Source organism: Venturia canescens, chromosome 4 (genome assembly GCF_019457755.1).
Source record: "Venturia canescens isolate UGA chromosome 4, ASM1945775v1, whole genome shotgun sequence".
In the NCBI taxonomy this organism is placed as follows: Eukaryota; Metazoa; Arthropoda; class Insecta; order Hymenoptera; family Ichneumonidae; genus Venturia; species Venturia canescens.
This window is the reverse complement of record NC_057424.1, coordinates 6,942,443-6,957,239: the sequence shown is the minus strand read 5'-3', so window position 1 is coordinate 6,957,239 and position 14,797 is coordinate 6,942,443. Positions and strand designations below refer to the sequence as shown.

The 14,797-nt window shown below is 37.7% G+C and overlaps 3 protein-coding genes across 7 annotated transcripts in view; 1 reads left to right on the top strand and 2 right to left on the bottom strand.

The window, feature by feature from the left end:
* Window positions 1-277: 277 nt before the first annotated feature.
* LOC122410080 (hexosaminidase D-like) lies at window positions 278-4,255 on the top strand. Its single transcript, XM_043418094.1, has one exon. The coding sequence runs from the start codon at window positions 821-823 to the stop codon at window positions 2,582-2,584; it is 1,764 nt and encodes a 587-aa protein (XP_043274029.1). The 5' UTR covers window positions 278-820; the 3' UTR covers window positions 2,585-4,255.
* Window positions 3,883-6,629, bottom strand: LOC122410084 (ras-related protein Rab-28-like). The gene is made up of 4 exons (XM_043418103.1): window positions 6,230-6,629; window positions 5,505-5,690; window positions 4,998-5,237; window positions 3,883-4,565 (listed from the first exon to the last, which is right to left on the bottom strand). The coding sequence occupies exons 1-4, from the start codon at window positions 6,302-6,304 to the stop codon at window positions 4,341-4,343; spliced, it is 726 nt and encodes a 241-aa protein (XP_043274038.1). The 5' UTR covers window positions 6,305-6,629; the 3' UTR covers window positions 3,883-4,340.
* A 737-nt stretch (window positions 6,630-7,366) lies between these two features.
* The window catches only part of FipoQ (F-box/LRR-repeat protein FipoQ), a 15,323-nt gene continuing 7,892 nt past the window's right edge, over window positions 7,367-14,797 (bottom strand). For 4 of the 5 annotated variants that reach the window (XM_043418097.1, XM_043418099.1, XM_043418096.1 and 1 more), the window contains 6 exons: window positions 11,297-11,496; window positions 10,870-11,144; window positions 9,231-9,497; window positions 8,648-9,017; window positions 7,858-8,061; window positions 7,367-7,759 (listed from right to left, as the gene is read on the bottom strand). In XM_043418097.1, the coding sequence (XP_043274032.1) occupies window positions 7,624-7,759; window positions 7,858-8,061; window positions 8,648-9,017; window positions 9,231-9,497; window positions 10,870-11,144; window positions 11,297-11,496 (1,452 nt within the window). In that variant the 3' untranslated portion in view covers window positions 7,367-7,623. Of the gene's footprint in view, window positions 7,760-7,857; window positions 8,062-8,647; window positions 9,018-9,230; window positions 9,498-10,869; window positions 11,145-11,296; window positions 11,497-12,939; window positions 13,306-14,797 lie in introns of those variants that run through there. The other variant, XM_043418098.1, reaches the window with a different exon arrangement.

Sequence of the window (14,797 nt, the reverse complement as noted above, 5' to 3'; positions counted from 1 at the left end):
ATATGCGTAAGAAAATATGCCAACAAATTAAATAAATTGTGGCATTCCTTCCGCGTGGGAACAAATTTTATAACATGGCTTAAGATAACATCGCCGCAGCTGATCCAGAACCTTGCTGCTTATCCCATGTATTTTTTTGTTTTTAAACAAAAAATATTAGTCAAAAATAAAATTAGGAATATAAAGGTATAGGCGTGAGCTGCAGCCAATCTGAAGATGAGGAATGAGGACCACATCACCACATCACCACATCACCACATTTAGCAGTACAGTCAGTACAGTGCGCAGCGCCGTGGCAGCGCCTAAGTGGTATAAAACGAGAATCTACAATTCCTGTCTCGGTATTTTCCGCTCCAAAAATATGCAAACAATTCAATATTCCGATGGGATTTGAAATTTGAGTGTCAAAGGAATATTATACTAGCGAGTCTCTTGATTCGTTTGATTTTGTATTTATAAAAACAATCGTAGTATCTCAAATCTATATATCACAAAGTTGTCATAACCTCATTATATCATCAAGAATATTTGTGTGCAAAAAAATGACAGTAAAAAACAGTGGAAATAGGTAATGAAAAAATGGTGCGTTATCAATATATTGATCTTCCGATATGATTCATTCCCATTAACGCAGAAATACAACTATTTGATAAAATGTTTCTAAAATGAATGGATAAAAATAATGCCAGGAACCCATTAAAACCGACAGATTGATAAAATACGTAATAGATGAGAACTATATGCATGGTTCTTTAAAATTTACCACATAGAAAAAATCATTGAAGTTGTAAAATAATGTAAAATGAAGTGAACAAAGGAAATGAGTGACAATATGGGTCGTTTACGAGGTCGTACATCATTGACAATCATTCTTATGATAATATTTGCTCTTCTTGTACTGACATATCATTTATTGAGCAGCGAAGTAGAAGAAACTCCAATTGCAAAGATCAATGGGCGTGTCGAAGTTGAAAATGCTTATCAGTTGTCAGACTTGACCGAGACTTCGTTGGAAATGCAGAGGAGACATCAGTTCGAAGCTCATTTAGTAGGGCGATGGAAAAATGGGGAGGTAAGACAAGATTTTCATGATCTGAAATACAATGGGGAGCCGAAGAACAACGAACTTTTTAAAGGTCACAAAATAGTTCATCTGGATTTAAAAGGAGCACCTCCAATTTTTTCATTCTATAAAGAACTGTTAAGTTTACTGAGGAGCCTCGGAGCTACTGGAATTTTACTGGAATACGAAGACATGTTTCCTTTCTCTGGAGAAATTGAAAATATTTCAGCTACAAACAGTTATAGTAAAGCAGAAATCAAAGAGATTCAGAGGCTAGCCAAAGAGAATAACTTGATTGTGATACCACTGGTTCAAACGTTTGGTCATTTGGAGTTTGTTCTCAAACTGGACAAGTTCAAGGATTACCGGGAAGTTTTTCGGTATCCTCAAGTCATCTGCCCAACTTACAACAAAACTTTGTCACTGATTTACCAAATAATTGATCAAGTTGCCGAAGCACATCCGGAAGCTGAACACTTGCACATCGGTGCTGACGAAGTTTACAACTTAGGCGAGTGTCCGAGATGCACGGAGACAATGACCAGGAACCATTGGAGCAAGCGACAATTGTTTCTCAGTCACGTGGCCAAAGTCGTCCGTTATGTGAAAAAAAAATATCCTCACCTTACTATACTAATGTGGGATGATGAATTTCGTGATATTTCTCCTCAGGAAATACGTGAAAGCAGCTTACATCGCTTGGTTGAACCTGTTGTCTGGAAATACACCACCGATCCGGCGGCTGCTCTGACTGATCAACTGTGGGAAAGCTACGCCTCTGTCTGGCCAGCTATTTGGATCGCAACTGCTTTCAAAGGTGCCACCGAACCTGACCGATATTACACTGACATTTCCTATCACCTGGAAAATCATCAGCGGTGGCTCGAAATCATCAGCAAATATTCCCATCGAATTCATTTCCGTGGGGCCATCCTAACGGGATGGCAAAGATACGACCATTTCAGTGTTCTCTGCGAACTTTTGGCCACTGCCATCCCCTCTCTTGCTGTCAATCTCGCTGTTCTACACAGCTCCACTCTCACCAATTTTCCTATGGAAATTCCTCATCACGTTGCCAAAATTCTTCAATGCGATTCCTCTGTCTCCCTCAGCATTCCTGAACCCCAATATGGATGGACCCGGTGCAACTTTCACGGTGTTAAAGTTTATGCTGCTACTCTCAGGCTCTACACCCTCCAACAAGAGATCGCCAGGATGGAACTGGATAACACTTTTAAAGGATGGCTCAAGCCCTACAACGTTAAACACTCCTTCTCCAGCCCCACTTACGTTGAACGCGCTGTCCTTGAACTCGACAGATACAAAATGGAAATTATGTACATCGAGAGAGAAATCCGCGAAGCTATGGACGGCATTTACGACTCTTACACCATCGATGAATGGCTTGAAACTTACGTTGCACCTCTCAATGACAAAGTCACCAAATTGTGGGATGCCAAAGAAAAAATTCTGGACAAATACGAGTGGCCGCGTAGACCTATTGCCAAAAATGAATTGTAGGCATTTCGATGTTGTCAAATTTTATGCAGGATGTCTCGTTCAGCTCATCGAAATTGGCTGATATTTATTTCAATTTTTATATACAAAACACTCAAATTTTAATCTGTTTCCATTAAGTTTTATTCATGAAATAACGAAAACGAGAAATTTTATTAACCAGATGAATTTCTTTCGTTTGATCATAATTCAACGCATAAGCCATCGAGAATGACTAGTTTGGAAAAATGGCAGTTCATTTTAACATTAAAATCAATCCTGACGATCAATTTCAGATAAATTCATTGAAAGTCAGAATTAGCCCTTGGCTGATATTGTTGAGAATCAATATCATGTGACAATATTTTGATGGATGAATAAGAGAGACATTCTGAAACGAGCTTTCCCCGATAATATCTTCCCAACTATTCTTCCATTAAATGATGCTCCATAGAAACAGCAATAATAATGCGTACGAGCATCCGCCGCGCACACTTTTTAGACGTAAAGAATTTGATTATTTCGTCGTTGGCAAGAAGATGGAAGCAAAAATCTTACTTCCATCGCGTGAGTAAAAGACGAAACGTAATGAAATCAAACCAAGTGAATCATTTAGAAATTCGAAGAAAAAATTTGGAAAACTCGAACAAGGACGTAAAATGATATCGAAGAGATTTTCGATAAGACTGTTTTCGGAATGAAAAGAGAACAAAAATGCAATGAAATTTAGACCGGCGACGTTTCATGCTCAAATATAGCATTTTTTTATTTTCTAGTGAATTAAGAAAATAAATGATGATAAAAATGCACATTAAACACGAAAACAATCGATGGAAAACAGGAAATAAAATTAGAGCGACGTGCAAGTTATACAAAGCTATAGATTAAGCAACAATTTTGTTTTTTTTTTTTTTTTTTTTACTTTTCATAATATATACTACCATTTTGGCGAATCAATAATGATTGTACAATATTCAAAAAACGTCAATTCCCTCGCGTTATGTATGATAGATGTAATGGAAGGTATTGAGACTTCGATCGAGTCCATCGATCGATGGAAAAGTCATTTTGAAAATAATAGGGAGAAAAAAAACAAAGAAATTGTGATACATGTGAACTGGAGAAACATTGATTTTGATGGACGAAAAAAGAAGATCGTTGCGACTAGAGAAAGAAAAATGATAGAGTCGATTTCGTTATTTCGCAAAGATCCAAATAAGACCCACGAAACACGTATGACGAATGGAAAAAAGGTGAAATATATTTGCAATTTCTTGAGACAGCAGATTTATATCTTGAAAAAAAAAGGGGAAACGATCATATTTATAAAACTTGGACGTATCGTTTTATTAGTCGTTGATTTTGTTAATGCAAAAATATAAGAAAATTTCCCAAATATAATCGTTACGCAGTTTTGTAAAACGGAAATGTAGCCCGTAACATCGTTATCGTAGTTGTTAAAAATTTCATTATCTCCACATCGAATTTCCTGACAGTTTGTCAATGAAACTTGTCTCGTGTGAGTATTTTTTTCGAACAATCGTGAGAAAATAATTGTTTGTCTCTCGGAATAAACCTCACGAAAATGAATGATTTAATTTGTTACACAAATATTCGACGATGTTTTCTCGTCTGTCGAAGATAAGGCACTGTTGATTTACACGCACGCATATATAAACGTATGAAATTCTTCAACTGACGCTGCTTTCATTCTCGTACCGATTTCCAAATCCCTGACATCGATCACTTCTGTGATTTCCTCTTCCTCTTATTGTCGTTTTCACTGCAAACAGCAAACCGCTGACCTCGATATTGGAAGAGACGAATTACCGTTCAATTGAAACGCCTTCTTGTTCGGATATCGTTTCACCACTCTCTGGATACTCGAAATATCGACGGTGTCTCCAATCTCAGCAATTACAATTGGCTTGTGCAAATCTTGGTCCATTCTCGTCAACTGAACACCTAATACTTTGGCTGCCACGTTCGCGATGCACAGAGACACCTGAAAAACCCGTAATCCAAACTGTTCAATGAAACTCAAAATATAATTTTCCATTTCGGAGATCGATGCGAATTTACCAGTCAAAAATAATACGAATTTAGTTACAATTTAATGGAAATATTGATGAATTTTGAATGAAACATTTTTTCGTCGATTTGCAACTAATTTTACAAGCTCGATTTACAATTTACAAGTTCATTTACAATTTACAATTTACAATTTACAATTTACAACTAATTTACAAGTTCAATTACAGTAATTATGAAGAAAAAAAAAAAAAAACAAATGATTAATTTTCGATTTGAATTGCTGTTTAAATATAAATGAAAATCATTTAATTCAGAAAGTGAAACTCAACAGTTTCCAAATTTATGGTATAAAATTTCTACTAAAACACTGAAAAATATGGAAATATAGAGAAAATTTTCTTACCGATTCACCAGTTCTGGCGGACATATCGTAATAGGAGAAACCATTTTCTGCTGCAAATCGATGCGATTTTTCTCGTTTTACGGTTCTCTGGTGCTCAACGTCACATTTGTTACCGACCATAACCATCAATGGTTTTTTATGTACACTGCTGCTCTCGAAGATTTCGTTTACCGACGATATCCATTCGTCAAGAATATCGAAACTAGAACTGTTCGTCACGTCGTAGACGAGAAGAATGACCTGAAAATTTGGAGGGAAAATATTTATTTATTTTTCCATCGGCACGAGCATCGTGTTTTAGAAAAATTCTCCCAACACAATACGAGATAAGATTGAAATGAGAGTCGATTTTAAAACGTCATCGTGAAAGAAATTAGCGAGTGAATGCATTTTTATATTTACCAAAGTGAAATACCAAAAAATTATTATTCGTATAAAAGATTAAAAGTTCTTCTGCTATTTTCGAAAATATTTTTCCCCCCGGCTCAAAGTAAATAACAAACCCACATCGGCACGATAAATATATTTGTCGAGCATGGAGCCACGGAGAGCGAGACCGCCGACATCCCATAACTGAAGATTAACGTTTCTGCGAAAGCCGAGACTGAGACTTTTCGTAAAAAAATCGATTCCCGCCGTAGGCGTGTATTGTCTGGAAAACTCGTCGTTGCAGAATTTTACTGCGATGCTTGTCTACAAAAAATGCAACAGTATAATCGCGCTGCATGGAATTACTCGGCGGATATTTTTGGAGAGCAAGGTCAGGTGCGAGTGTTATTACGATGAGAAAGCTTTCCTTATCCGTGATACACATACATTCAGAGTTGGGGCAAATAAACTAAAATCAATATTGCATAATTAGATTTCTGCACGATGTCAAAAGCTCGATCGATCCTTCCTAGTTCAATATTTCATTCGTACTTCACCGAATGCTTTTTCGCCGTTCGAAAAGTTCTCTTCAAATCTTTGATCTCTGATAAATTCGTCGAATGATGAAGCACCGAAAGTTACACGATGAAATAAGAGCAACGAATGACGCGACAAGCAAAAATTTTACATTCTTGACTCGACTCGTAAATAACTTAGTTAGGCAAAAGTTTCTTTGTTCCAAATTTAGTTCGGCTCTTCGCCACGTTCGTATGCGAACCCATACTCGCGCTATTGAAACTGACGATATTTCCAAGTGCCGGGGAATAGAGGGAAGGAAACGTAAATAATAATAAAGCTCTTACCTTACCTGCAGCCGAATCGCCGACAAGAACGACTTTGAGTCGTTTCTCTGTCAAATCCTCGTCAGGATTGAACATCGAAAAATCTCGCAAATTAGTTTTCGATTTTTGTTTTTTCGTCCTTTTCGATGTCAAGAGATTCTCGAGTTCGTTGAATGCTTCGTGACAGAATGCCCGAGGCCGACTACACACGACTTGCCGGACTTGAACGCGACTGTCGAATCGATCGCCAGTACAAACATTTATATGTATATTTTTTCACGTTTGTGTACGTTTCATATATAAATATAGCTTCGGACAAAACAGACCCTTCATCGGCCAACATGAATAAATTATCGAATAATCGATAGAACAACCACAAGCTTTATACGATCTGTGTCGATTCCACACGGACTTGCCCACCTCGTTGTACCTGCTCGAATAACGACGTTAGAGTGTAATATAAAAAAATATGCGCCTGCGCTTCTCGGCGACACGCGGAGGGCTCTACGCGACACGCACTTCTCGCGCCCCTTTTTCACACTAATAAAAAAAACGATCCTATCGTTTTCACTTACAGCTTTATTATCTAAATGTGCCTTGGAAACACGTTCATTTTATACAATCCAATATTCTTGGAAGAATTAAGTGTTTTTTTTTCTTGTTCCACAAATTGTTATGATTCGTATTTTCAACGTTTTTCGTCAATCGGTTCAGAGAGATACGACCATTGTGGGTATTTTAGAAACACTGATGGCCGTTTTTATCTCCGACTCCAGTTCAATTTTTTTCATATAGTTTCGAGATAGGATGAACCGAGTTTAAACTCAGATTGACGTTGGAGAAAACGGGCATGAAACTCGATTGTTTCTTTATTCGCACTGTCGGAATCCCTCGATTTTTTTTTCCTTAGTATTCGAAATCCCTCGGAGTCGCCATATTTGGATTTCGTCGTGTCGGTTAAAAGTTTCGATGTCCTTCGTCAGCACAGCTATGACTGTCAAAGTTTTGTGACCATTGGAACTTCGAATGAATCGTGGTTCAGAGGAAAAAGGCAAATATTTGGAGCCGATTGATTTGTCGTAAAACATCGAAAATATCTGATTCTTCGATTATTTCGAAAAATAGAGAACATTCATTACCGAAAAAACGACAAATTAATGGGCACGAATGAATGTATTTATATTTCATTAAATATATTTTTCTCATAATAGTTTATAAGGAAGACACTTGACAGAACTGCGATTAGGTTCGAAGCGTTGATTCAACAGTTCCGTTGAATTTTCACGAGTCGACGCTGACAAAATTTTTCTTAAATAGTTACGTTTCGTTTAGCTCTTTTAAGTTTTGAATATTTGTACATCGGACGTCAATAGCGCGTTTGTTTAAACGAAGCACGAACGCCCGCTGAGCCTTAGTCAATTGAAAATCAAATCCTTGTAATTCTGCAACAGGTAGTAGTTGGAAACTCTGCAACACGTCGTTGTACGAACCACGGTCGTCCTATCGGCACGTTCAAAGTTAGCTTTCACCGTCTCGTAATATCTTCCGTCACTGCGGAGCAATTTTTTCATGAAATTTAATAATAGAATAAAATTAATCGAGTTTTTAGAACTTTTTTCATTTCATGACATTCGCAGCTGCATTCTCACCTGAGAACCAAACACCTCAGCTTGATGCACTTAACACGAAGGATATCGATGGCCTTTTGACTTTTATCAGAAAACCGCAAGTTTTCTGGATCCCAGCGGAGTTCCAAGCGCTCCAGATTCGGACAGTTATTAGCGATTCCATCCATCAATTGATCCACGTGGATATTTACACCGAGACGCTCTTGAGTCCCCATGACGACGATCCTGAAGCGGAGCAGTCACGGAGTTCCGTATTTTTTAATTTATCCAATAAATTAATTATTCGAAGTCAATTAAATAAATTGATTTTGAAGGAACGACGTGCATTTAAAATTTTAAGCAATTCTTTTTTCTTCCAACGAATCTCCAAGTTTTTATTTTTTCATCACAAAATAAATATTCAAATATAATTAATGTTTTATTAATTCGAACAATTAGTTTATTGATCGATAGAAATTTTTTGTCACCAAAATTCATCAATTCCAATGAATTCGATCAAATGATTTGTTCATTCGAACAAAATAAATTTATTTCATTGAAGAATTTTTTCAATTGATTTTGTTCATTCAATTCAATGATTTATCGTCTTGTATTAATTTAATTTGATCATTTACATAATTTAAATAATTATAAATTATGAATTTTAATAAAATTGAATAATTAATCATTTGAATAAATAAAATTCATTCAATTTATATCAATTAATCGTATTTCTTCAACTGAAACCTTTGCAATTGAAAAAATATGAAAAGCGTCGATCGAGCCTCTGGGACTAAAAATAGTTGAATTCAAAAGCTAATTATTTGCTCACTTCGCATTGGTCAAAATGGGCAAAACGCTTTGCCAAAGTTGGTCGGTAATATGAGGCATTCCCGAGAGCGCGATGCCCCAAAGTTGGTGTCCGTGTCTGGACAAAAACTTGTGAAGTCCATCGTCGGTGAGGTTGTCCGAGCTGTCGAGATCGACGGCGATGAGGTTCCGGGGGTTTCCTGCTTCCATCCAGGCCTTCAGGACACTGTCATTGAGACCATTGAGCTGTCCGGCGCTCAAAAACCGGAGACCAGGAATCCGACTCAACATGTCGATCAGGCATTCCGTCGACAAATCCGTCGCCGTTATGTCCAGCTCCTGAATACTCGATTTCTCCCACTCAACCTGCATCACGTACTCGCTCTGGAGATCTGAAATTCGTGTCTTCTGGTCTCGTGACTACACTCTCGAACGAAAGAACGAATTTTTCGAATAAAACACTCCGGAAGAGAGTTTCGCGATCGTCGATGATGAGAAAATCATCGAATTTTCGTCGTATTTTTTTTTTCGTACTTTTTCGTCGTAACAATTTATTTTTTTTTTTTTTTTTTTTTTTTTTCAAAAAAAAAAGAACGAATTCTTACTGGTTCCTTGCATCAGCAGACACCTCAATCTCCTGCTCCTTTGAAATAAAGTTTTCATCGTTGATCCGGTGACTTTGGAGCAAAAGTTTACGGCTAGGCATTCCAGCTGGATGCAGTTTGACGAGAACGCATCGATGTGCGAATCGTCGACGAAATTTATTCCGTAGAGATTGATTACTCGCAAATTCGGCGTCGCCGATTTGAGCTTGTGGACGTTTATCACTTCGTAAATCTCCTCCTCTTCTTCCTCCACCTTCTCGTAGGTACCTGACGACACAAATTCATCAACGTACACTCGGAACCGATGGATTTCTTTGCAATTTATCATTATTTATAGTATTTTTTTTAACAAACGAAAATGTCAATTTTCATAAAGGTTTAAACATTGCGAAACATTTTTCCAAATTTTCTCGAATGTTTTTATTCTGTTTTTTTTTTTTTTTTTTCGAACGAAAAATCAGTCATCAATTTGATAAAAGTTTTGTCGATCGATTGAGGAGGGTCCTGAGACTTTTTAATGTCTTTGAAACTACACCGAAATATTCTCTATGGTGAGTTATTTCCGTCTATCCTAAAAACATTTCCGAAAACAATAGATTTTTTTACCTTCTAAAGCAGGACCCCCTTAATGAAAGAATTAAATTAACAATAAAAATTGTAATGAATTAATTTAAGAATGAAAATTAAAATGAATAATGAAAATCGTGATGATTTAAATTGATATCAAAATCGAAAATTAATATTAAGAATTGAAGTTCATAATTAATGAGCAGCATTAATATTAACACTAAGGATTGAAATGAATAATATTGAGAATACAATTAAGGAGGGCCCAGCGAGTGTGAAATTTATTGTGAAACAGCTCAGCTGGGGTATTATGAAGGAGACGAAGGTGAATTACTACGGGCCTGGAATAGCGGATTAGCTGCAAGTGTGATTTTCATGTATTCATGAAAATTAAATCAATCATCTTATCTTTAGCGCGTTTTTCTCCAAACTACATTTTTCAAATTTGCTGCACTTGTTATTCGAAGACAAATCGTTCGATCGCTTCGTTTTTTTTTTTAACTTTTTTTGTTTAAGGATGTGCAATGAACCTCCAGTTTTTCGATTATATGGAAAAGAAATTTTGGCGAGCCAAAAATCGACCAATTTTCGACCATAATCCGCCTTTTTTCAATGTTCTGTAATTATTTTTTTCACAATCGTGGAGTTTAATAGTCTTTTTGGTTTTTTCTTTTTTTTTTTTATTCCAGCCACGGGGAAGACTGCCATCGCTGCAGTAGTGGAGGACTTTTTTTGTGACCTAGCAGATAACGAATAGCTCGGTCAAAATGAAATTTTTCCGCTTAAAAATTTGACTATGAATTTATCATTTACGTATGAATGTATCCTCCAAATTTTCAAACGTTTAAGTAGTTTTGTTTAAAAGAGTTCCCAAAAATCGGCTTTTTGAGGCTGTCACTCTCGGTGGGCCCCTTAAAATGAATAAAATTGAATGAAAAAAAATCCAGTACTTTACTCAGGCTAAAAAATGTTTTAAATTTTCAAAAGAAAATCATAAATTCAAGAAAAATGTCAAAGAGACCGTCGTCCAAGAAGATGGGAGAAAAAAAGGAGATTTCAATAAAGTACGAACCTATGAGATGAAGGATTTCGAGGCCGTTTATAAAATTATAAATTTTTCTCATAAAGCCTTCCATGAAGATGACTTCGGACAGGCAGACGCACATGTATTTGAGTTTGGTCGGAAAGGCTTGCATCTCAGAAAAGTCGTGGAGCTGCATCGCGGTAGAGAAATCGAGAAGCATATGCGTCAAGTTTGGACATTTGTTTGCGAGCTCGTGGAGGACCGTGTGAGTTATAAGCTCGATCGGCAGCTCGATGTACCTCAGAGAAGGCCCGAAGCGAACGCTGAGTTGAAAAAAGCAAACGAAAAACATTTTTAAATCTGGAATTATTGAAATCCGAAGAAACCACTCGAACGAGCGCTTATTTGAGATAAAAAGTCATTGAAATATGAAAAATCGCACATTGGGTCGAATAATTCGATTAAGGTTATTCACCTGATCAGCTGGAGAAGGTAATCGAGGGATGTGACGTGGAGCCCACTGATTTCCGGTCGCAGGGAAACGTGCTGCCAGAGTTTCGTGTCGTAAGCAACTTGTCGCCATCGTTTGCACACTCTTGCCAGTCGACTGATCTCTTGATGTGTCAAATAACAGAAGATGTTCAGGAGCACTTTGTCCGGTAATTTTTCTATCGTCTGAAAATATTTCATTCGACATAATTCTTCGAACCGTTGAAAAAATCAAGTGCAGCTTTCGACTGGCTCATTTTTCTACTGGTTACGTGATCGAAATTTATTTTATTCGATCAGTTAATTATTCAGTTTCATTAAGGGGGGGTTCGGCTTTAGAAAATCAAAAAGTCGATTCTTTTCGGAAATTTTTTAGATATCTCAAGAGTACAAAAACATTTTTTTTAATGTAAGAAATACTAATTTGTACATGGTTTTTATGCGCCAAGTCTCATTGGCGCATAAAATAAAAAAATTTTTTTCCCCATTTTCATATATTTTCCTTCCACACGAACCTATAAAGGCCCGAAACAATTGCAAAGTTCTATATTTCCAGCACGTTGAAGCGATATTCTTCTTTAGAAACCTTTTTTATTTTTCAAGCTCCCTAAAAATATGGAATTTCGCAATTTTTTCGGTTTTTTGTAGGTTCACATGGAAGGAAAATGTATGAAAATAGAAAAAGAATTTGCGAATTTTCGTTGCAGGCAATAATTACGATTTCCACATTCTACACATTTGAGAAACTTGGACACCCAGACTTGGTGTATAAACCACGTACAAATAAGTATTTCTCACATTTAAAAAATGTTTTCGTACTCTCGAAATTCCCAACGATCGATCGTTTGACTTTCTCGAGCAGAACGCCCCCTTAATTAAACGCACTAGGTTGGTTAATTCGATTTATCGAGCTGCTTTTCACCACCTCATCGCTGTCAGTTGAGGCAAATTTCGAGCAGCATTAGAAAATCCACCAAACTGCACTCTTCTCGATGCAACACTGACGTTTGAAATTCAACACTGAATTTTGGGTCCCTCAAGTCGACTACTCGGCTCTGTAGTTTTGACACTCGAACGATTACGACATCGATCGAGCCTCCCATCCCACCTCCGATATAAAGAGTACTCAAAACCACGTATTCGAACTCGGAGTAACTACCTATAGAAGTCTAACGAAGATTCTATAAGACAGACGCTCTTCTGTTTTCAAGGCTTTTGACAGCAGGTTCTAAACTCATCTGGGACTTTGGGACCAAGGCATGCGGGGTAACAAGATCTTTTTTATTTTATAACAAAAATATTCCGCAACTTTTCATGTCCTTCTCAAGAATTTTAATTTAGGCTTCCAACGAAAAGGATCGAAATTATCGATCTGCCTTAGTCCTGTATCGAATTGTCATGGTTCAGTGAGTCGTCCAGTTTTTTCCTGACTACGGTTCTTCGAGGATCGTGAAAAATGCAGTTCATTGAGCGCGCACTTTCTCCAAATGTTTATTCTGTTTATTTATTTATTTATTTTTTTTTAGAATTGATGAATGTTGTTAGAGATCAACCGGAAATGAATGAGTCTCCAAATTGAGCGTACTCGTTGGTTTTCGTTGAAATTAGTGAGGAAGAAAAGAGACTTACGGTACTGGCGAAACGGCTTTTGATAACGCCGCCTTCTTCGACGTACATTTGCGAGGTTTCCAGGGCAATTTGGCCCCACACGTCGACGCCCCCGAGATCCATTGTTATGAATGATTATTGAATGGAAAAAGTTGGGAGCTCGGTCCGAGGCGTTGTAATTAGAGGCGGAATCGAATGAACTCGGGGAGAAACGAAGCGCCTCGACGGTTTGAGGATAAAAAGTCGAGCAAAGTGGCGGATTCGGTGAACGACATTCGCGTTTAGGGTCGTTTTAATACGGCGAGAAAAAGCACTCGCTTACACGAGGGATAAATACGCGTTTCCCAGATGCAATTTTCGAAGCAATACGACAAGATTTTGCTCGACGTTTTATTGGATCGCGCACGCGCGTCGCCCTAAATATAAGCCTCGGGGAACGTTGCTTGAAACTTAATTTTAAACCACGAGCGCAGACTCTCACTATCCTTCGTCCGACGAGGCGCGAATTCATCATTTTTATTTCCCCGAAATCGCATGCTTCCACGTTCCATTTGGCGTTCGATTAATGCGACGACAGTCATCGACCTTCGTCCCACGAATCTGGCTCGCTTTTCCACTCCCATTTTTTAAGTCGATTCATTACATTTGAGCTCGTCGACGAACTCGAATCCACGAATCCAATGGAATTTATATCGTGCAACACATGGAACCGCGATCTCGACTTGACCGAGTCCGGGATTGAGCGACCGGTCAAGGACACCAGCACGCTACTTTCAAAGGTCATTTTCTTCGGGCCACGTGACTTCCGCGTGATTTCTTCACAAACGACTCGTGGATTCCACTATTTTCGTCGTTTCCTTCCATCAGAAAGAAAATTTCATCAGGAATATTAATTTCCCATTTAAATTATCGTACGAAATCGAATTTACGTGCACAATTGAGTAATTTTATTGATGACCCTTCCACCATCGAGGAATTTATAATGCCTGCGATCACTGAAGAACTCTGATCAGCGTCGATAATGAAAACAAATGATGAGGGCAGCCCTTGGAGTATAAAAAACCTCGAAGATCGGAGGGAACGAATATCTCGATCAAAGTTTTGCAAAAAACAGCTCAAAAAACGAAGGCTCAACGATTAGGCACCAAGGAAGAATTTTGACAGCTTAAGTTGAAATTTTTTACTAGCGAAGTTCATTCATTTCAACTGCGATCGAATGATTTATTCTTTTGAATAATACACTAATTTATTTCATTGAAGAAATGATTTATTTGAATCGATTTAATTTCTTTGATTCAATGATTTATCCTCTTGTATTAATTCGATCATTTAAATCATTTTAATAAAAAAATAATTCATTCAAATAAAATTAAGTTAATTAACACGAACGAAGAATTTTGACAGCTTCGAGTATTCCACAGAAACGCAATGGCAAATAGTCCACTTTCGTTGGGGTTTTCAAATGATAAAAAACGTGTTGACGAAGCACGAAGCTTTTGGGCGACGATCTGAGATGAGCGCCCGCAATAAGCTGCACGTTTGAAAAAAACAAACGACGAAATGAGGTCGAATAAGTCGACGCGATGATGCGTGATTGAATAGCGAAGAAAGTGGAAAAATTTCGTCAGTTGGATGCAGTCAAAACGAGATTTACCGAGAAAGTGACATCCCCATGGACAGCTGTCTAAGAGGCTCCTCAATCCCCGGTAACATGGCCGGGGGTCGTCGCCAAAATTATGAATCATGTACCCCGCGAGCTCTGACGAATGGGCTGAAGTGTTTTACACGCGTTACGACCGGGCCGAGCTCCACTGCAGCGATTTCATTCACAGGATTTCGAATGAAAGGTTGTACTCTATTCCAGCCAAAAAAAAGATCG

Excerpts from the sequence above, each read along its gene's own strand:
- LOC122410080 (XM_043418094.1), top strand. The coding sequence starts at position 821 with ATGAGTGACAATATGGGTCGTTTACGAGGTCGTACATCATTGACAATC.
- LOC122410084 (XM_043418103.1), bottom strand. The coding sequence starts at position 6,304 with ATGTTCAATCCTGACGAGGATTTGACAGAGAAACGACTCAAAGTCGTT. Across the intron at positions 5,691-6,229 it reads GCGATTCGGCTGCAGGTAAG|ACAAGCATCGCAGTAAAATT; the intron begins GTAAGAGCTTTA and ends CATTTTTTGTAG. Across the intron at positions 5,238-5,504 it reads AATATATTTATCGTGCCGAT|GTCATTCTTCTCGTCTACGA; the intron begins GTGGGTTTGTTA and ends CCAAATTTTCAG.